General features: G+C 42.8%; 1 protein-coding gene across 3 annotated transcripts in view; it reads right to left on the bottom strand.

The window, feature by feature from the left end:
* LOC136678291 (ectopic P granules protein 5 homolog) overlaps positions 1-13,830 on the bottom strand; it is a 58,175-nt gene extending 44,345 nt beyond the window's left edge. For 2 of the 3 annotated variants that reach the window (XM_066656290.1, XM_066656292.1), the window contains exons 1-8: positions 13,714-13,830; positions 12,370-12,459; positions 10,327-11,217; positions 8,316-8,559; positions 5,589-5,719; positions 4,369-4,476; positions 3,800-3,873; positions 2,032-2,143 (exon numbers count right to left, since the gene is read on the bottom strand). In XM_066656290.1, the coding sequence (XP_066512387.1) occupies positions 2,032-2,143; positions 3,800-3,873; positions 4,369-4,476; positions 5,589-5,719; positions 8,316-8,559; positions 10,327-11,217; positions 12,370-12,429 (1,620 nt within the window). In that variant the 5' untranslated portion in view covers positions 12,430-12,459; positions 13,714-13,830. Of the gene's footprint in view, positions 1-2,031; positions 2,144-3,799; positions 3,874-4,368; positions 4,477-5,588; positions 5,720-8,315; positions 8,560-10,326; positions 11,218-12,369; positions 12,460-13,334; positions 13,371-13,713 lie in introns of those variants that run through there. The other variant, XM_066656291.1, reaches the window with a different exon arrangement.
* Positions 13,831-21,882: the final 8,052 nt, after the last annotated feature.

Here is a 21,882-nt window from a genome sequence, read left to right as displayed (position 1 = left end):
GTTGGCCTTAAGTTTGCCTTCACCCTCCCGAGGCTGGTGGCCCTGTTTGAAATTTGGGGAGACTCACAGGATAAACAAAATGTCCAAAAGACAAGATAGCGATATCCCTACACTTCTTAACCAGACATTTGAATACAGCCCTCATTACGTTTTAAACAAAATGTCCAAAAGACAAGATAGCGATATCCCTACACTTCTTAACCAGACATTTGAATACAGCCCTCATTACGTTTTACTGATGCAGAACTCTATAGAGACTTCAGTAAAGGGTTATACAGACTTCAGATCAGGTGATACAAGCCACATGAGCCAAAGCCTGTGGACATTTGCACCACCAGAATTTCCTCTGAAATGGAGGGTAGTAACAGTCCCCCACTTTCTGCAGTAACTGCCTCTACTCTTCTAGTTTATGTTCAGTTTATCTTGGACTCAATGAGGATTTGAAGGTATGCAGCTTCGAGAACATTAGTAAGGTGAAGTCCGAGATCATAACAGCCCAATGCTGCCCAGTGCTAGTGGTCTTTATACTGCTTCTGGGTTAGGGTTAGAAAAGATATTGTGGCCTGATTCCCCAGAGGTGGCGTGGACTTGTTTGGAGTGGTGTCTCGTTTAAGACTCACCACTGGCCATGCCCTGCCTTAACCTTGTTGGAGAAAAAGTAATGACTTTGACCCAAGCAGCACAGCTCAAAGCCAAGCTCCTAGACACACAAGCTTAGTCTGGGCCGAGGCCACATGACTCACCTCGCTCGGTTCCAGGTCTGAGCATAAGCTGAGCTGACGGTATAAAGGGCTGAAATGAGTTGAGGAGAAATAGAGGAAAAGGGATGGAGGGAGAGTTTTGGGGGATGTGTAGCTGCAAGGCTGTGGTTATTTTCAATAATTTTTTAAATGTTCTTAAATGGCCAGAGATACACTGCTATGAAAAGCAGGTCTTATTTACTTTATTTCTCTTCCATAAAAAATGATGTCATTCTAGGAATCGTCACATATCTCCACACCAGTTCACGTGGGAAATGTACTTCTATCAAATCAAATGTTTGAAATTCTAAGCCATAAGTAAAAGCTAAATGGTTAATAGCAGAAAAGTCTCACTGTTTTAAATAAAGTTTTCAATTCAAGCCGTTTTTCAGCTGCAAGTGTTGCACAATAAAAAGGCAGGAAGTCGTAATCGTGATGATCTCGTGGCAGAAATGTGGTTTTATAAAGAGTCACCGGCTATACTTAGAACATCTACAAAGAACTGCTTTACGAACAGTGCTGCTGGCCAAAAAACAGCAGGTTCTGGACCCACCGCGACCCTGAATCGGATAAACGATTACAGATAATGAATGGATGGACAACGTCAGCTCGTAAATTTACCCAGAGGTGCTTTAAAGCTTCTTGAGACAGTGGTCACTGATAATCTCCAGCGAAAGCTGAGTGTGCAACAAGGAAAACTGATGTGTGAGAACTGGAGAGTGGAGACAAAACACCACACGAATACACGAGTAAACAGTACCTAACTTTACTGGCGTTGTTGTGGTTTTCAAAGCCCGTGCTTCCAGTTAGAGACAAGGATTTTGGATATCACTGCCTACGTTTTGTGATAAAGCGACCGGCTAAAAGTGAGTCGAGCCGAGCTGAGCCATGTCGAGTCGAGCCAGTCCCATGCAGTGGAAAAGCCAGGGACACTGTACTGAATAAATAGCACCATCCTTTGAACGAGTTGTGAAACCAAGGTCCTGACTCAGAGGTCATTAAAGATCCCTGGGTCATTTCCCGGAAAAGTGTTGGAGTGTGACCCTAAATCTGCCCCTGTGGTAACTTCTGGCCTCCTGATCATCCCCATCTTCATTAAAAAGCCTCGGTTACTCCCTCATTCCTCCCCTCTCCCTAATACCTGAAGTGTGGTGACTGTTTGGCTGCGGCACATTGTTCAGGTGGATGTTATACATTGGTGGAGGTTGAGGAGACTCCCTAACGGCGCTGTAGAAGTGGAATTATCAGTCATCTTTCATTCACCTTACTTTAGTTTACTTTAGCGACTGACCTCTTCTCCACCTTCATCCACCAGGGTCCAGTTGGCAGATGTAGGTCCAGAAAAGCTGCTGTTACTTTTCAAATCACTGGGCTTCATATGGCAAAGAAACTCAGGACGGTCACTGAATATCACAAAACATACCACAAACAAACATCAGTGTCACAAACAATCAAAAACACTCTGAATAAACACCTCATGACCTATTTATTAAATATAGATATCTCACTAAAACACAGTCTATTCGGTTACAAATAAGTTGTGAAAGGTGTTTTTTGTGTGATGTATAACTGTAATTCCTAATTCAAACTCTTGTCATTTGATGGCAGTCGTGGACCGTAACAAAGTAAATGTAATTCGTTACTTTATTTGAGTAATTGTTTGGTGTATCTGTATTTTACTGAAGTATTTCCATTTTGGGCGACTTTTTACTTTAACTTCACTACATTTCTATCGTTTCTTTTGTGTCATGTGATGAATAAAAATATTTAAATTTCAAACTGAAAGGAGCGTGTAATCACACCAATCAGGTCAGACATGTACTGCTGGGTGGGTGAGGAAAGTTAAACTATACCAAACAAATTTCTGTTTTTAAAAAAGATATCATAGACTTGTTTGGGGTGGGGTCTCTGTTTCTTCTGAGAGCTACTTGTTTGAGGTGCGCTGTTAAATTGCGTCCCCACAGAAATGGTGCTGGCAAAGCAATGGTGGGGGGTGGGGAGGTGGCCAAAGATTAATTTATGGGGGCCTTGGCTACCACCGACCACCCCCTGGGTAGGAGCCATAGCGCTTGAACACTAGAACATGCAGATCCACTGAAGGTCAGCAGGTTTGGGTCTGGGACAGGACTGGGGATTTCCAAGGAAAGCTTGTCTAACTGTTGGAGGTGGTGTTACGGCCCAGACAGAGCTCTCCAGTTCAGCAGCATCGAGAGCCAGCGGGGGAGCGTGTGCTGAAAAGACAGAGGACAATCTGAACCTTCTTCAGCAGCCCAGGATTACGAGCCCAGCCCAGTAATGTGCCAGTAAATCTTAAACCAAAACCACGTGCTCGAAATCGTAATTTCACAGCAGTTGGGTTCTACCTGATGGACAAAGTTTGCTCTCAGTGTATTTTTAACAGAGGTCAATCTCAGACTGAATAATGACACTGTATTAAAATGTTGCTGAAACCAAGAGTTTTACATAAAACGAATCGATTATTCAAGAGTCTTCTACTGAGAGCGATAATAGGACGTCAGAGCCGTAATAAATCATGATATTTTTACTTTTGATACTTTTCCCTTTGAAGGAAAACACTGTTGTCTTTTACTCGAGTGGAGATCTACAATGAGGACTTTGACTTTTACTGGAGTAATATTTTACCTTGGTTTCTGTTCCTCATCCACCACTGTTTAATGGTGACTGCTGCGTGTTATTACACATGACAACAGTTGTTTCATTCAATAAAATATAAACGAAACATTTTTATTGGTCGCTGAATTCGTTATGAGTTCCATCAGGAAAAGCGCTGTAAAGCCATGTGTATTATATTTGTCCTGTTCTTCAGGTTAATGCTGTGTCCGAAACATGTTCTGGTTTCAAATGATTTAAAGACAGTGTTTCAATTATGATTCTTTTTTTTTTTTGTTGTTGTTGTTATTTTTAATACGTTGCAACAGTTATAATAAAATGACAAAAGAGCAGGAGGATGTATGAACACTCATCTGTACACTTCATACAACATCATTTCACATGAATACTTTGAAAGTTCATCATTCTCTCAAGGCGGCGGTCCTCACCTGACCGGAGACATGAGAATAGCCAGTGCCTGCATGAAGTGATAAACTCCAGAAGGGTTGTCCAGCACTTTAATCTAAGAGGAGAAACAGATGCAGTCAATAACAGTAGCATTGAGTCCATGTCAGTTCCCTCTAAAGTCAAATGAAAATGAACTGCATTTCCTCTGTTAGCCCAATGTCCTTGGTCTTGTAAAGTATAAATCTTCATGTCATTTACAAGATACATTCTTTTTTTTCTTTCATTTCTGTTAACGATGCGGAATGGTGTTTTATCTACAACTAAACATTTAATAAGCCGTTAATAAGCAGAGGAGTGAGCCGAGTCCTGTCCGACTTTAACGTCTATATAAAACACTGCCTGCACTGCGTTCTGGAATCTCCAAAGCTGTAACTATTTCGGCGAGCCTACGTTAGTGTTTCTTCATCCTGGCAACGTTGTGACCTATTGCTGCCTTTGAAGCATATCTCAAACACCCTCTGGTTCAGACACAGCCCGGCTCGGCTGAGAGGACAGTGAACTGTGCAGGACGGTGGGCTTTGAAGATCAGGGCTCCAAGGTCCCTTATCACCTGTAGAAAGGGCACAGCCCATTTCCCGACCCCTGCGGGGCAGCGCAATAGGTGGTTGAGGATGTACAGATGTTCTCCAGCAGATCCTATTCGCTGCAGCACACAGACCTGCCCAAGAAACCAGAAAAAGATCTGAAATCAGTCAATGAAAAGACTGTGTACTGTGATTCTGGTAAATCTAGTAAACAAGCAGAGAGCTTTGGGTGTCAGCAGGTGACCAGTGGCGGGTGAATCGTCTAAAATAAAGAAGTTATAGCAGAAAATTGAATTTAAAATCCATAGGTTTATCACATGTAAATGTCTCGAATTAGAGCAGGGCCATATGGTTAGAGACTAACTCAGTATCTCCCTCATTCATTCACTGTCTGTAACCCTTATCCAGTTCAGGGCGGCGGTGGGTCTAGAGCCTACCTGGAATCATTGGGCACAAAGCAGGAACACACCACAGTCCTTCACAGGGTGACACACACTCACACATTCACTCACACCTACGGACACTTTTGAGTCACCAATCCACCTACCAACGTGTGTTTTTGGAGCATGGGAGGAAACCGGAGCACCCGGAGGAAACCCACGCAGACACAGAGAGAACACACCACAGTCCTCACAGACAGTCACCCGGAGGAAACCCACGCAGACACAGAAAGAACACACCACAGTCCTCACAGACAGTCACCCGGAGGAAACCCACGCAGACACAGGGAGAACACACCACAGTCCTCACAGACAGTCACCCGGAGGAAACCCACACAGACACAGGGAGAACACACCACACTCCTCACAGACAGTCACCCGGAGGAAACTCACGCAGACACAGAGAGAACACACCACAGTTCTCACAGACAGTCACCCGGAGGAAACCCACGCAGACACAGAGAGAACACACCACAGTCTTCACAGACAGTCACCCGGAGGAAACCCACGCAGACACAGGGAGAACACACCACACACAGACAGTCACCCAGAGCGGGACTCGAACCCACAACCTCCAGGACCATGTGTGACTGTGACACTAACCTGCTGCGCCACCGTGCCGCCCTGTATTACCCTCTTTTTTTTTTTAATAAATTTTCATTTGATTTAAACTTTCAGAAAAGGCATAACAAGACTCAGAAGTGTCCAGCTGGTTGAAACACACAAGGATGTGTATAAGAATAATTCTCATAATGATGAAAACAGTGCTGCTACTGAACTTTTCCTGATGAAAGCATGACTTTTACCAGTTTCTGCAGCCACAGGTGGATGTCATTCTGGAACTGAGGATCGTCGAGGACGCGGCGGGTGAAGCTGAACAGGACACTGATGCTTTCCTTCAGAGGCTGCATAGAAGACACCTGGGATTTGGGGGTGCCTGAAAGTCCAAGAGAAACCAACGTCAGAAGTAAGATCAGTGCTGTTTTACTAATAGTCTTCGGGCTGGATGGTTGCTATGGACCCTTCTCTCCCCTCATCACATGGTATAATGTCATGCAACACTCTCAACATCTGTCAGCTGCGGTGTTAGACCTGGGGAGTCTGTGCTCTGCTCCTGTGCGCCACCCTGTGAAGCGACTGCATTAGTGTCAGTGCAATAAGTTGTCAACACGTGTCCTGACTGTCTCCGTAGAGGTGATTTCATCAGGTGCAATGACTAAAGCTTAGAAAGCTATAGAAATACATTACCAGTCAAAAGTTTGGACACTCGACAGTTTCCCTTGTTTTGGGCCGTTTTCCACATGTTGTGAATGTACAGAACCAGTCAAAAGTTTGGATACAGCCTCATTCAAAAGTCTTTCTTTGTTTTTTATTGTTTTCTTCGTTGTAAATGAATGTGGAAGACATTAAAACTATGAAGGAACACATATGGAGTGATGTAGTAAACAGAGAAGTGTTAAAGAAAGCAGACTATGTTTTATTCTTTAGACTCTTCACAGTAGCCCCCTGTTGCTTTGACGACAGCTTCACACACTCTCTCCGTTCTCTCAGTCGGCTTCGTGAGGTCATCACCTGGAACGGTTTTCAGTGAACAGCTGTGGCCTCGTCGAGAGTTAATCTGTAGAACCGCTCCCTTCTGAATGTGTCTGAGACTGTAACTGGGGCTGTGCAGAGGTAGGGGCTGGTACACAGCTCTATAAAGTGACTAGCTCTACTCCACCAATCACTGATGAGGAGGAGGTGTGTCCAGACTTTTGACTGGTGCTGTGTTTTTAAAAAGAGAAACCACACGCTCAGAATAAACACAAAAGCACTGATATAAAATGTGATCAATGCTGAAGGAACCTGTGAAGTTTGAGCAGCAACAAAAAGATATGTTCAAATCTGCTACATCTTTTTGGAGAAGCTATAAAAAAAAGGCTGATGCAAATCTGACCTCAATATCAATATACTGTGGCCGGGGGCCGTCTCATCAATCCAGCAGCTCCATGCCACGCCAGCCATCGGCCCCTCAGGGCGGGGTGAGAAGCCACCCGCGCCTGGCAGTTACGGGGCCCAGCTCCTCCTACTTCCCAGGGCGGAAGCGACGACATAAAAGACCACCGAGGGATCTCCGAGGGGTGAGAGAGAAAGGGGTAACTACTGGTCGACACGAGAGATAGACTTTTGCTGATCCGCCTAATCATTTCGCTCTCGTCTTTCTCCCTCTTTCCCCGTTTTTCTGTTTTCTCTTCTCTGGAGCAGACTGAGCTGGCGCGGACGTGCAGCCGGACGCCGCCCCGCTGTCCTAGAGAAGGAGAAGCCCTGGCGTATTCACTGGCGTCGGCGCTCGTTGCACGTGGTTCTTTTTGAACGCCTGAGATTTTCGTTGTTAATTCTTTATGTTTTGAGCATTAAAAGTAATGGCTGAGTGCTGAACTCTGACTTATGTTCTCCTGTGGTCCCTCGCCACCGTTTAGAGCGTCACAATACACACACACACACACGCACTCACACAGAAAAAAGACAACATCCATTACATTCTGTATTATTGCAGCAATCTCATGAAAACCGTAGCCCACATGTGGCGGCGTGTTACAGCGCTGTTACTCTGTGCCGCGTCGTATTAAAGGAACACTAGGTATGTTTATACCTCATTAGTACAGCTTCAAAATCATTGTGATGCTCCACTGAGCTGTAAAAGGGAGAATAACACCTCTGTGGGGTGTTATTATTATTTTTATTTTTTTTTTGGGCCCTATGCACTATGTAAATTGCACTATGTAACTTTTGAAGGAAACCACCTCCCGCCTCATCCTCCTCCCTCTTGATTTCAGGACAGTGCTGTAAAGGTGTATTACACTCAGCAAATGTAGGGGGAGTCCAGGAGCAAAAATACCAAATATTACCTGGTGTTGCTTTAAAGCTGGGACTTTTCAGGGCCACACTGGGATTTAAAAAGTCACAGGTGGAGGCACAGCCGACAGGTGAGGGTCTAATTAATCTGATGATTTAATTCAGATGTAAAGGTTTATGGCGAATGTGATTTTGTAATGTGTTTTTTAGATTCATCTTCTGCTTGGTGCATCTTAGTCTAAAAAAAACAACAATACAGCGTCTAAAGCAGCACTTTCAAGAAACGTTAATGGTTTAACTTTAGCCGAGTGGTGAGATCACACTGGCGTGATCTGTGACTCCAGAGGGCTAGTGCAAACGTGACGAATGAATGCCTGTAGACCTACCAGACTCGGCTTTATCAGAGAAATGAACGCGGTTATAGGACAATTTTGTAAATAGTCAGAAAATCACTGTTTCTCACTCTAGGACCACAGATAAAACAAAAAATAAAACCGAGCCAGAGAGCAGTGTGGTTCACCGATTTCAGAGGAAAACATCAGCCACCGCCATCAAAAGTACATCATAATTGTTGTGCAGTCAGATGGGGTGTTGTTTACACTCTCTGGTACATTGAGTAATGTCTCAGTGTGAACCGGGATTACCTCACTCTATTTGATGAGCACATATTGCAGGTAAAACTGTAAACATTGACTTGCCTGAACCTGCGTCCTGTACAGCCACGCTCCTGGTGACGGGGTTAGTGCTAAGCAGGCGGTAGAGATAAGACTCCACTTGCAGGCGAGAGAGCACAGAGGTGTAGGAGTGCAAGGCCACAGTCTGATGAAGCAGCTCAGCTTTCGCCTCAAACAGATGCCTCAGTTCAGCCACCGCTGCCTCGTTTAGCACCACCTGCTGGAAACGATGGTAACCGCACACCTTCGCCTGGTCTGCGCATACACCCTGAGAGGGGCAAAAAGCCAGGGTTATACACAAGAACAAAAGAATAGGGTTATGTTTCTCTGATGTAGGGGCAGGAGAGAGAGACCGAGACGCATTCTCCTTCACTGTCACAGACAGAGGAATATCAGAGAGGAGCATTAAACCAACACTAGGTAGCATCGTTACCTTAGATTTACAGCTTCTGAACCATTGGGATGCTCCACTGACCTGTAATAACTATGTTGTTGCTACTCCATACTATACTCTACCATACTATACTCTCTATACTCTGTAACATATGGAGGCGTGTTATTTTGACAAAAAAATATTCATTGACAAAATCTTGACAAGAACTATATAAATATATACATTTACAGATGGGAACGACAAAGTGTTTTACAATTTTCAATAAAAAAAAACAAAACAAATGTGAAAGACTTGTAAATGACTCGATATTTCTGATTTGAAAACAGAATATTGGAAGGAAATGAAAAGAGAAAATGTTCCGTGTGTTTTTGTGAGAGTGAAAAGAGCAGCAGGTCGAATACTGAAGACGAGTCGACTCCAAAAGAATCGCCGCTTCGAATCTTTGAGTTCTGGTCGACGATTTATAGTCGAACGAGTCTCAGTTTGCGATGCCTTCTGCAGTGTCTCTTTGAAATTAAAATGCTGACGTTAAATGAAGGCAAAATTCATTTGAAGAAATAAAATTCATTCCATAAACTTTTAAGCTGTTGTTTATGAAGTTTGTTATAAGTTATATCTATATTCCTAATTCCTAAATGTCCCGCGTTCTGCCCTTTTCCTTGTTTGCCATGAGCTCCTTAAGCACATGACTTTGTTTAGTTATGGTTCCAGTCTCCTCCCCCGTCTCCACCTTGGCCCCACCTTGTGATTAGTGTTCCCTGTAGTTATCCTTCTCAGGTGTTCCTGGTCTGTGGTCATGTGTAGATACACCCCCTTGTTCTCGGTGCTCAGTTGTCTGGTGTTGTGTATGTTTGTGTCTGTCTCTACCGGCTCATGGCTGTTTGCTTTTTGTTTCTATTTAGTTCTAGTTAGTGTTATAAATATTCCTTGCGTGTACATCCACCTCCTCGTCCTCCCTTCAGCTGTGAGAGTAAAATAGTCAAACTTTCACAGATTTATAGATAAAATTAGGCTCAATTAGCTCAAATATTTCTGTTTTTCTAGATTAAAACTTACTATAAATATCAGCTGCCGATATAAACACCATCCGCAACTCTAGAGCAAGCCCAAGGGCAAAAACACTACATTTGACATAGTGTTGGTTCAATCCTGAGTTTGTCCATTTTATGCAAATGAGCATGAAGTCATTGGTCAATGCCAAATGTTCGGCTGGAGATACCTTTGGGAGATACCTGTGGAGCAGTGGATCTGTGTTCTGGGGATTGATGGTTACCTACCGTTAACAACGTTAGGGTGATATGGATTGTCTTCTGCGATCTAGAACTAATCATCCTACCTCAGTAACTATTGTGTACATGGCTGAATGCCATAAAATCCTCACAGAATTTTCCAACGCTATATTTTAAAGCCTTCTTAGAAGAGAGGAGACTTATGACAGCAAAAGGGGAGACAAACTTTGCTCCTTGTCTCACCCTACAATTGCAAAGGGTGGTCCCCACCTTCCCTCCTAAAAATGTTACATAGTACAGTTTCTGCAGTCCAGTTCTGAGCCCAGAGTAGCTTTAAGGAAAAAATGCTACCTAGTGTTGCTTTAACAGTGTTTACTTTAACAGTAAAGTCAGACCGTGTGGTGATCTTCACCTGTAGCGTTAGCTGCTCGTCCCTGAAGCTCCACACACGATTCTGGGTGCTCTTGCAGTCAGAGTTTGCCGCCTGTAGCTCAGCCTGTGCCTGGCTTAGCTGCTTGCGGCACCTCCAATAGTTCAGGAGAAGCTCGTGCAGCTCATGGCCGTCCTGGTGAGCCAAGGTCTGGAACTCGGAAGCGTGAAGCTCCACGTTCTCCAGCCAAGAACCTGGCTCCCACATCCTCAGCTGCTCGGTGGTGAAGGCCTGGATTACCTGAGATTGCCGGGGCAGCTCGGGGTACAGCCTTTCCTGCGGTCTTTCGGCTTCTGTTAGTTGTACAGGGATCAGGCTCGGGGGTGAGGACTCCTGGTCAGCCAGAGGAAGAACAGCTGGAGCTGGACCCAGCTGTCTGGGCTCATTGGCAGCTTCAACCACTAACGGCATAAGGGATGCCTCCACCAGACCTGAGCTAAGAGAAGAGGGACCAGCCAAAAGCTGGGCTTCCACCGCCAAAGAGGACAGAGGAGGGTAAAGAGAAGAAACACTTAAATGCTCCACTTTAGAACCAAGGACCTTCTGATCACACCGGTTAAGCTGAGATGGAGAAGATTGGTCCGCTTCAATCGGCCGGTCTTGTGACGATGGCTCATGTCGCATGTCTGCGGTGCCAGAGGGTTCCTCCGAAACCTCTGTCCTATCACATGATAGTTCTTGGTTTTGGTCCTTCTCCACCGCCTCAGGTTGGTCTCCTGAAAGCTGGGGAACTGGTTCCTGGACAGAAGCAGGAATCTCTGGAAGACTGAGAGGAACATCTGTAAATTCAGCAGAGAGCTCAGGAGCAGGAGAACATGGTACCGCAAGTGCAGAGGCTTTCCTCACAGCCTCAAGCTGCCTCTGTTTTTTTTCCTAAGGCAGAAAAAGGAACGCAAGCAAGTAGGCACATCACTATAGGAGTTATAAAAGTATGAGTTTCTACAAAATGATTTAATTCAAAATTCAAACAGTCTCCCACTCTTTTTTTATTTAACTGTGGAATAGTATTAATAATGAATACTGTCTTTTTATTCAAGAAAATAATAAAAATGGAGTATTCTGAAAGCGGCGAGTGAAGAGTTTGAGCGCTGCGTTGGTTCTGAGCTCCATCAGGAAAAAGCTGAAAAAGACTGTGATGGGTTTGTTCTGTTCTTGGGGACAATACTGTGTCCAAAAGTCCGTGTGAGTGTGGGTTTAGACCAGTTACAGATGGGCATCTCAGTGCTCGTGATTGTGAAAGATTCATTTTTAGAATTTGTTTAAACTAAAATGATCATTTTGATTTTCACTGCTACGCAAACGTCACTATAAAATGACAGAAGAGTGGGAGAATGTTCAAATGTTTTATTACAATCATATGTTACATTAAAAATGCTTTATGATGTTTGTACACCTAAATATTTATGAAAATAAGGAACAAGAGTGAGGTCCTGATACTCTCATTCTTATCACACCCAGAGGTTTAATGTTCAATATTACGGAAATCAATATATTTCTATAGTTACATTGTTTATTACTTAGTTATCACATTGTTAACTTTACTTCTAACACTTGGCACTGAGCAGCTGCTCCAAAAAGTCCCGTTTCATTTCATGATTTATTTATTAATTCATTGTCTGTAACCCTTATCCAGTTCAGGGTCACGGTGGGTCCTTCACAGGGTGACACACACTCACACCTACGGACACTTTTGAGTCGCCAATCCACCTACCACCATGTGTTTTTGGAACGTGGGAGAAACCGGAGCACCCCGAGGAACACACCACACTCCTCACAGACAGTCACCCCAAGGAAACCCACGCAGACACAGAGAGAACACACCACACTCCTCACAGACAGTCACCAGGAGCGAGACTCGAACCCACAACCTCCAGGTCCCTGGAGTTGTGACAGAGACACTACCTGCTGCACCACCGTGACACCTTCATGATTTATTAAAAAGATTAAATGACTGTGGGTGCACTTTAAAATGTGTGTCTATAAATTTGTGGCCATATTGTTATTAAGATACAACAAACATTTTACCTGTGACTTTCCAGAGGACTTTGTTTTTGATTTCCTCGGCCTCACCGCTTCAGCCATCATGTTTTCATTTCATTTTAATGACACAGACCCCTACAATAATAAAATACATTTCTTAGATAGCTCATATACACAAAACATTATAAGTACCTTATGTTTCTACACTGACTTCTATCAGTTCCACTAACCTTATTTGTGCAATTTTTGTGTTTGTAACTACACAATGCAGTCCATCTTTTGTTCTGTACACTTTATTACCCCCTCTCCCCCGCTCTTCATTTCTCAGGACCCCCACAGAGCAGATATGATTCTGGTGGTGGATCATTCTCAGCGCTGCAGTGACACTGTCCAGTGGTGGTGGTGTGTTAGTGTGTGTTGTGCTGGTGTAGAGTGGATCAGACACAGCAGTGCTGCTGGAATTTTTAAACCCTGTGTCCACTCTCTGTCCACTCTGTGAGACACTCCTCCCTCGTTGGTCCACCTTGTAGATGTAGAGTCAGAGACAGTAGCTCATCTGTCGCTGCACAGTGTGTGTCGCTCGTCCTCTAGTCCTTCATCAGTGGCACAGGACGCTGTTGGCTGGATGTTTTTGGTCGGTGGACTGTTCTCAGTCCAGACACTGAGGGGTTTATAAACCCCAGCAGCACTGCTGTGTCTGATCCACTCTACACCAGCACAACACACACTAACACACCACCACCACATCAGTGTCACTGCAGCACAGAGAATGATCCACCACCACATCTCACCTGCTCTGTGGGGGTCCTGAGCGCTGAGGAACAGGGGGAAAGAGGGGTAATGAAGTATGCAGAGCAACAGATACAAAACTACAGTCCGTAATTGTAGAACTACAAAGTGCACATATATGGGACTTACAAGGCTATTTCTGTGTTTGTGTATTTCTTAAATTAATGTAATTAACACTGTAAATACCCGATAATATTAATAACTGTGTGATATGACCTCACCTCAACCGAAATAAAGACAGTTTCATAAGTAGAATTCTTCAATAACAGAGGACAACTCTTTTGTGTTTTGGAGAGGTATTACATCCTACTGTAAATCAACCGGTACCTGTATTGCGTAGACTAGCATTATACAAACGTACTAAGGTGTTTAAACCGATATTCCCTTCTATATATCTATAGAAAAAGGCTGGTTTTCTAAAAGTTTTTGCCCAGCCTTCGGAGTTCCTGCTGTCTCAGGCTGAGGTGAAAACAACAAGCCTTTGCCCTTAAAGCTCTATTGAACCCCTAGGTTTCGCTTTTAAAAACACATCTGTCAAAGTCGTGTCGCTCCCAGAACGTCCCAGAAGCGTTTAGAAAGGGAATAATCACGAGTACTCACAGTAAAGGTGTGTAAAATGTGAAATAAAAGCCTGTAAAAGCTGTAAACACCGTGGTCTGCTCGGTTTGTTTTGGTTCGGTCCTGGAGGTCTATCTCAGATCTGCACTGTCACATGACGCTCCGCCTTTCTACGGCAACTCGGAGAGGGCCAGCCCACAGTGGCGGTGGTCCGATTGTGTCATTGAGCCCTAACACCCTCGGTGAAGTGCACACTTTTGAGATGGCAACGAACGAACTGGATAAGGCTCACAGACAACGAACGAAGGAATGAATTACTAGGTTAAAACATTAATTCTTACGTTTATTTATAATAAAAACAATATGAATTTTACCAATAATATATTTATTTAAGCTAATGAATGTTAATTATATATTACATGACTGTGTTGATGGCTAAAATAAATGGAAAATGATCAATAATATGTTTATGTATGAAACTGTAATAAAACCACATGAAAGCATATATGGCACTTCATTGTATATTGTCTGATAAGCAGTGAGGTAATAGCAAGAGTTTCAGTAATATTCCGGAATATTAAAGAACAGTGAGCGTGACGTCACAGTCCCCGCCCCTCGCTCCTATAAAAGAGCGGGAGAGTCGTTGTGATGTCATTTCAGAGCGGAACGTTTTCGAGTGAAGGTGAGTCTCCTTTTCTCTCTTTCTCTGATTCTCTCACATTTTCCTACAGCTGAAGATTTAACGGAGGTTCATTGTTTTTAAAACTCTCCATTTACAGTGTAAACGAGAAAACAAAATGCCTGAGCAAACGATCAACCCTATCACTGCTGTGTGTGAGGAGACAGGAAGGTGAGTTTTCAATGATAACGCTAACGTTTCCAGGTATTTGACTAATTTAAGAGTGTTTTTAAAATGCCCTGTTAGGCGATTATGACAGGATGGCCAGGTTACAGCGCTGAAATCTGGACCTGTATTTGTCCTGTTTTGACCGGACATTTGATCATTACCAAAATCCAAATGTAGTACACAAAATGGCAGCGAGAGTGTTATTGCAGAGACCAGAGAGTGTACTATAGCCACCAATATGACATTGTGATTATGGAAGTTAAAGTAACCATATATACATATTGAAATATATAACATGTAAACAAAGTAACATTGTGTAGCATTGTTTACTGAAGGATGAATGAAATACAGCTTTACAGAAGGTGCAGTGAAATGATTATGCAATGTTTGTTTAAAGTGCCTGAATGGTGTTCATCAGGATAACAACCTCAGGAAAAAAAACTGTTACGAACTCTGTTAGTGCGGGAACGGAGGCTCCTGTAACGTCTGCCAGATGGTAAAAGGCTGAAAAGTCCATGATTTGGGTGGGTGACGTCCTTGACGATGTTTCTTGCCCTGCCCAGGCAGCGTTTGTGGTAGATGTCCTCGATGGTAGGTAATTCGGTGCCTATGATGCGCTGTGCTGTTTTTACCACCCGCTGGAGAGCTTTGCGGTCTGCAGCACAGCAACTGCCGTACCATACAGAGATGCAGTTGGTAAGTATGCTCTCGATGGTACAGCAGTAAAAGTTCACCAGTATCCTGGGAGACAACTGAGCTTTCTTCAGACTCCAAAGAAAATAGAGGCGCTGTGTCTTTTTGATGAGGACGGAGGAGTTCAAGGACCAGGTGAGATCATTGGAAATGTGGAGACCAAGGAACTTGAAACTGGGCACCTGATCCACTGCGGTTCCATTGATGTAAATGGGGGCGTGAGCTTGGTTCCTAGTCCGTCTGAAGTCCATGATGATCTCCTTTGTCTTGAGCGTGTTTAGTACCAGGTTATTGTTGTGGCACCACAAGGACAGATGCTGTACTTCATCCCGGTAGGCCGTTTCATTATTGGCTGTAATCAAGCCTATCACCGTGGTGTCATCTGCGAATTTGACTATGGTGTTTGAACCATAGGCAGGTACACAGTCATGGGTGAAGAGAGAGTACAGAATCGGGCTCAGAACACAACCTTGTGGAACGCCAGTGCTCAAAGTGATGGTTGATGAGTGAAGGTTGCCTAATCTAACAGATTGGGGTCTGGTAGACAGGAAGTCTAAAATCCAGTGGCAGAGTTATGTGCTGATACCCAGTTGGTTGAGTTTGGATATCAGCACAGACGGAATCACTGTGTTGAAGATCATTTATATTTCAATCAATTTATAAGATCAATCCCCATAACATTAAAACCAGTTTGTAAATACACAGTGGAGAAGAACAGTCCTGGATGGCCGTACTGAAGCGCACATTAACTCAGTCAGGTTTGGTAACCATCTCTGAGTGGTTTTAATGTTATGGTTGATCGTTTTATAACGTACTAAATGACTTTATTTGAAATCATAACTTCATTTTTAATCACCAGGTGTATAATATTGTTTGTTTATTTTATACAGTGGAGGACAGAGTACACAAACCCTGTGTTTGAGTAAAAGTACAGAAACTTTGTATCGACCCACACTCGGGCCGATTCCCGCATGCCGGTGTTGCACCGAATTCTGTGACTCCAGAGGACACTACTTCATAGCTTTAGCCACTGAATCTCCATATAAACCTTATAAACATTCAGGTTTCAGTACATTTATGTAATTAATATTCAGTGGAGTCACAAATTCTGATTGCAGCTGTCAGAAACTGTGTCCCCTACGCTGGACATGAATTAGCACCCTCTGGGGTCAAAGAATTTGGTGAACCCCCTAACTAACAAAGGAGTCATATGTTTGTGGAATTATATTTAAAACGTTACACCAAAAACCAGCACTGAGATTGAAAATGTATTTTAAACTATTTATTACTTTGTTGGGCGGCATCGTGGTGCAGCAGGTAGGTGTTGCAGTCACAGAGCTCCAGGGTGACTATCTGTGAGGAGTTATTTTCACATAAAATTATGAGATATCTATGAGAAACCAAAAACGTGTTTATGAATGTGACTGTATTTGTACAAACTGCAGACTGTGAGACACAGAGTGGGATGTGTTCATTTGTGGATTAACATTTACACAGTTGTAAATTACTTTGAGACTAATCTCTCCTTACGTTCCGGGCACTGGAGATTCCTGATAAGATGCTCGTCCCAGCGGTGTTGCACATCACGCACGATGACAAGGTCCAATTATTCAAAACCATAGCAAAAGCACAGAGGTTTGCCGAGGAAATACAGAAAAACAAAACATGAAGGTCAAATGTAGTACATAGTCTCACTATCATCTGTTGGCTGCTACATTTGGTAATTACATTAATTAATGTCAAGCGGTCTTACGATTGAGTTTATCATACATCCAGTATGCCTCAACAAACAATTAACATTGGTGAAGAGATCACAGGTAACTACTATTGCATTCCTTATTATATGCTGTAGTGTAACGACTAGAGAGAGATACATTGTACATATACAATCTCTGAAGAATATTCTTATATAACGCCAGGCCTAGGGAGCTCTGTTCCATCCGACTAATGATTGTTTAGTTGTGTAAAGATGTTAGAAGCTAAGAGGTTTCTCATGTCCCCTTCAGATAAGTTAAAGCCACAGCAGGTTTGTTGTTTTTGGTTTTTATTGTTTAAATCTGTATCTAAATGTGTTTTGTTACACAGTCTTTATAGATATCCAGAGCTTAACCAGAAGGACCCCAGAAAAGGGGGTAATAAATAGACGTAAGCAATTATTAGATGTCAGATACAAACAAGGTTAAATTTTGTACATTTAACGTGAAAGGGATTCACCACTCAATAAAACGGAAGAAAATAAAAAAGAAAAGGCACAGATATATGGTGACCAGACATCCTCTGTTTTAGACTTAAAAAAATGTCCGGGCAGAATTTCACAAACGTCCGGGATATTGTTTTTCTAGAGCTTACATAGAACGTCGAGAAGTTTCGTTCACAAACTAGTCCCGCCCTACCCTACTCCGATTGGTTCGCTTGAGTGAGAAGGGGGCATGGTGAAGTAGCCTAAAATCTTCTGATTGGACAGTCTGACTGTAGAGCTACCGTTATTGGTCGATAACCTTCTCTGTAAACATTTAATTGGTCAGTCTGCACGTCAGTAGTCCTTGTTTACTTTAGTAAAGGTGCAAATAAAGGGCGAGAGCTCATGTCCTCTTTTTCACCATCGCATATCCGGTCGACCTACCGAGGGGTGGCCATATTCATTTGCAGGAATATCCCATTTGTACTACGTGTGTGTACTAGGGACCCTGAAGGTAGATACCTCCTTGTTAATGGTGTTAATTAATGGTGTATGTATCACAATGATGAACATATATGCCCATCCCCTTTATTTTGGTCTACAGTAGCTGCAGTTTTGGAGGAATATAACTGCCCTTGTACAGTGCTGGAGGGTGACTTTAACTGTTGTCTAGATCACAAATTAGACAGACTTCCAGTAGACGCGCACACAGAAAAAAAGAGAAGGTCCTTATCTTGCTGAAATGCTTAAAGACATTCATTTTATCGTTGTCTGGAGAACTCTGAACCCACTGACATCAGACTTCACATTCTGTTCTCACCCACACAATACCTATTCCTGAATAGACTCTTTTCCGATACCAAAACAGAACATAGGGCGGGTGACCAAAAGTAGTATAGGATCTGTCCATATCAGCGGCCATGCTCCAGTTTATTTGGAACTGATTATAAGTGAAACTACAAACAGGACACAGAAATGGAGATTTCCACCATGCCTAATTAAAGATAAGGACTTTAAAAGAAAGATGGAGGCAGAGATAGACATTTTTTTTAATAATCAATAACGGTGAAACAAATCCAGAGTTTCTTTGGGAATCTGCAAAGGCTTACCTTAGAGGGTTTACAATTTTATCCACAGGAGCTGGTCATAAAATTAGAATATCATGAAAAAGTTGATTTATTTCAGTAATTCCATTCAAAAAGTGAAACTTGTATATTACACTCATTCATTACACACAGACTGATATATTTCAGGTGTTTATTTCTTTTAATCTGATGATTATAACTAATGAAAACCCCTAATTAAATTTCTCAGAAAATTTGAATATTATGAAAAGGTTCAATATTGAAGACACCTGGTGCCACTTTAATGAGTGAATTAACTCAAAACACCTGCGAAGGCCTTTAAATGGTCTCTCAGTCTAGTTCTGTAGGCTCCACAATCATGGGGAAGACTGCTGACGTGACAGTTGTCCAAAAGATGACCACTGACACCTTACACAAGCAGAGCAAGGCACAACAGGTCATTGTAAAGAGATGGGGCATTCACAGAGCTGTGTCCAAGCTCATTAATAGAGAGGCGAAGGGAAGGAAAAGATGTGGTAGAAAACAGTGTACAAGTGATAACCGCACCCTGGAGAGGACTGTCAAACAAAACCCATTCAAAAATGTGGGGGAGATTCACAAAGACTGGACTGCAGCTGGAGTCAGTGCTTCAAGAACCACCACCACACAGACGTATGTAAGACATGGGTTTCAGCGTCGCATTCCTTGTGTGAAGCCACTCTTGAACAAGAGACAGAGTCGCATTCCTTGTGTGAAGCCACTCTTGAACAAGACACAGTGTCAGAAGCGTCTTGCCCCTGGGCTGAAGACAAAAAGGACTGGACTGCTGCAGAGTGGTCCACAGTTATGTCTCTGATGAAAGTAAATTTTGCATTTCCTTCAGAAATCAAGGTCCCAGAGTCTGGAGGAAGAGAGGAGAAGTACAGAATCCACGTGTTTTCTGAGGTCCAAGGTCAACGCAGCCATCTACCAGGAAGTTTTAGAGCACTTCATGCTTCCTGCTGCTGACCAACTTTATGGAGATGCAGATTTCATTTTCCAACAGGACTTGGCACCTGCACACAGTGACAAAGCTACCAGTACCTGGTTTAAGGACCATGGTCTCCTTGTTCTTAATTGGCCAGCAAACTCCCCTGACCTTAACTCCATAGAGAATCTATGGGGTATTGTGAAGAGGAAGATGCAATATGCTAGACCCAATAATGTAGAAGAGCTGAAGGCAACTATCAGAGCAACCTGAGCTCTCATAACACCTGAGAAGTGCCACAGACTGATCGACTCCATGCCGCGCCGCATTGCTGCAGTAATTCAGGCAAAAGGAGTTCCAACTAAGTATTGAGTGCTGTACATGCTCATACTTTTCAGGCGGCAGGCGTTTCTAAAAATCCTTTTTTGTACTGGTCTTAAGTAATATTCTAAATTTCTACAAACCGGATTCCAAAAAAGTTGGGACACTAAATAAATTGTGAATAAAAACTGAATGCAATGATGTGCAGGTGCCAACATCTAATATTTTATTCAGAATAGAACACAAATCACAAGTTTAATCTGAGTAAATGTAACGTTTTAAAGGAAAAATATGTTGATTCAATATTTTACAGTGTCAACAAATCCCAAAAAAGTTGGGACAAGTAGCAATAAGTGGCTGGAAAAAGGAAATTGAGCATATAACGAACAGTTGGAAGACCAATTAACACTAATTAGGTCAATTGACAACATGATTGGGTATAAAAAGAGCTTCTCAGAGTGTCAGTGTCTCTCTGAAGTCAAGATGGTAAGAGGATCACCAATTCCACCATTGTTCAGCAGAAAGATAGTGCAGCGATACCAGAATGGTATTACCCAGCGTAAAATAGCAAAGACTTTTAAGTTATCATCATCAACTGTGCATAACATCATTAAAAGATTCAGAGAATCTGGAACAATTGCTGTGCGTAAGGGTCAAGGCCGTAAAACTCTACTGGATGCTCGTGATCTCCGGGCCCTTAAACGTCACTGCACCTCAAACAGGAACGCCACTGTCAAGGAAATAACAGAATGGGCTCAGGAATACTTCCAGAAAGCTTTGTCAGTGAACACAATCCACCGTGCCATCCGCCGTTGCCAGCTGAAACCCTACAGTGCAAAGAGGAAGCCATTTCTAAGCAAGCTCCACAAGCTCAGACGTTTGCACTGGGCCAGGGGTCTTTTAAAATGGAGTGTGGCAAAATGGAAGACTGTTCTGTGGTCAGATGAGTCACGATTTGAAGTTCTTTATGGAACACTGGGACGCCATGTCATCCGGACCAGAGAGGACAAGGATAACCCAAGTTGTTATCAATGCTCCGTTCAGAAGCCTGCATCACTGATGGTATGGGGTTGCATGAGTGCTTGTGGCATGGGCAGCTTGCATGTCTGGAAAGGCCCCATTAATGCAGAGAACTGTGTTCAGGTTCTAGAACAACATATCCTCCCATCTAGGCCCAAGACGATTGAACAGTTAGAGGCCTGTATTAGACATGAATGGGAGAGCATTCCTATTTCTAAACTTGAGAAACTGGTCTCCTCTGTCCCCAGACGTCTGTTGAGTGTTGTAAGAAGAAGGGGGGGTGCCAAACAGTGGTAAAAATTGGCCTTGTCCCAACTTTTTTGGGGATTTGTTGACGCAATGAAATTTTGAAACAACATTTTTCCCTTAAAATGATACATTCTCTCAGTTTAAACTTTTGATCTGTGATTTGTGTTCTATTCTGAATAAAATATTGACATTTGCCACCTCCATATCATTGCATTCAGTTTTTATTCAATATTTGTTTATAGTCCCAACTTTTTGGAATCCGGTTTGTATATAATAATCTAAATATATTATACTTCCACAGTAAAATTTCTTAATTTTCAGGATATTAATTGTCTGTTATATTCTATCTTCAGTGAGCCTTTCAGATTTTTGAGACACTTTGAAAATTGAGATAATGTTCAATAAATTTAGCTAAATGTGCAATTTCTCCATGTTCTCTATGTTCACAGGGCCATTGCAAAAAATGTCCACAGTAAAAATCTGTGTGTAGATTGTTTGAAAGAAAATGTTTTTTGATAAAAGTTTAAGTAAGTGCCAGTACTGCTAAGATTATTAGCGCCCCCTAACTTCAATATTATTTAGATATGTGATTTTTTTTTTTGCTAGACTGATGTGTAAATGCCCTACTAAAGCACGAACTTAAGTTTTATTGTTTTACTCACTGCGACTGGCGAAGAGAGAGAGAGCGGAATCACACCGTATACGGCAGTGGCCGGAAATAGGGGGGCGGCCGGAGTTAGAGGGAAGACTGCTACGTGGTTCTATGGTGTATTTTACAAGACGATGTGATCATTTTTGTGGGCTTGACTTGCTAAACTCGGTGGCTCAGATTATACTCGGCTACGTAGCTGCATTACGGAGGTTTATAGTG

The sequence above is a fragment of the Hoplias malabaricus genome, chromosome Y (genome assembly GCF_029633855.1).
Source record: "Hoplias malabaricus isolate fHopMal1 chromosome Y, fHopMal1.hap1, whole genome shotgun sequence".
NCBI classification, from domain to species: domain Eukaryota; kingdom Metazoa; phylum Chordata; class Actinopteri; order Characiformes; family Erythrinidae; genus Hoplias; species Hoplias malabaricus.
This window is presented reverse-complemented; position numbering and strand designations above follow the sequence as displayed.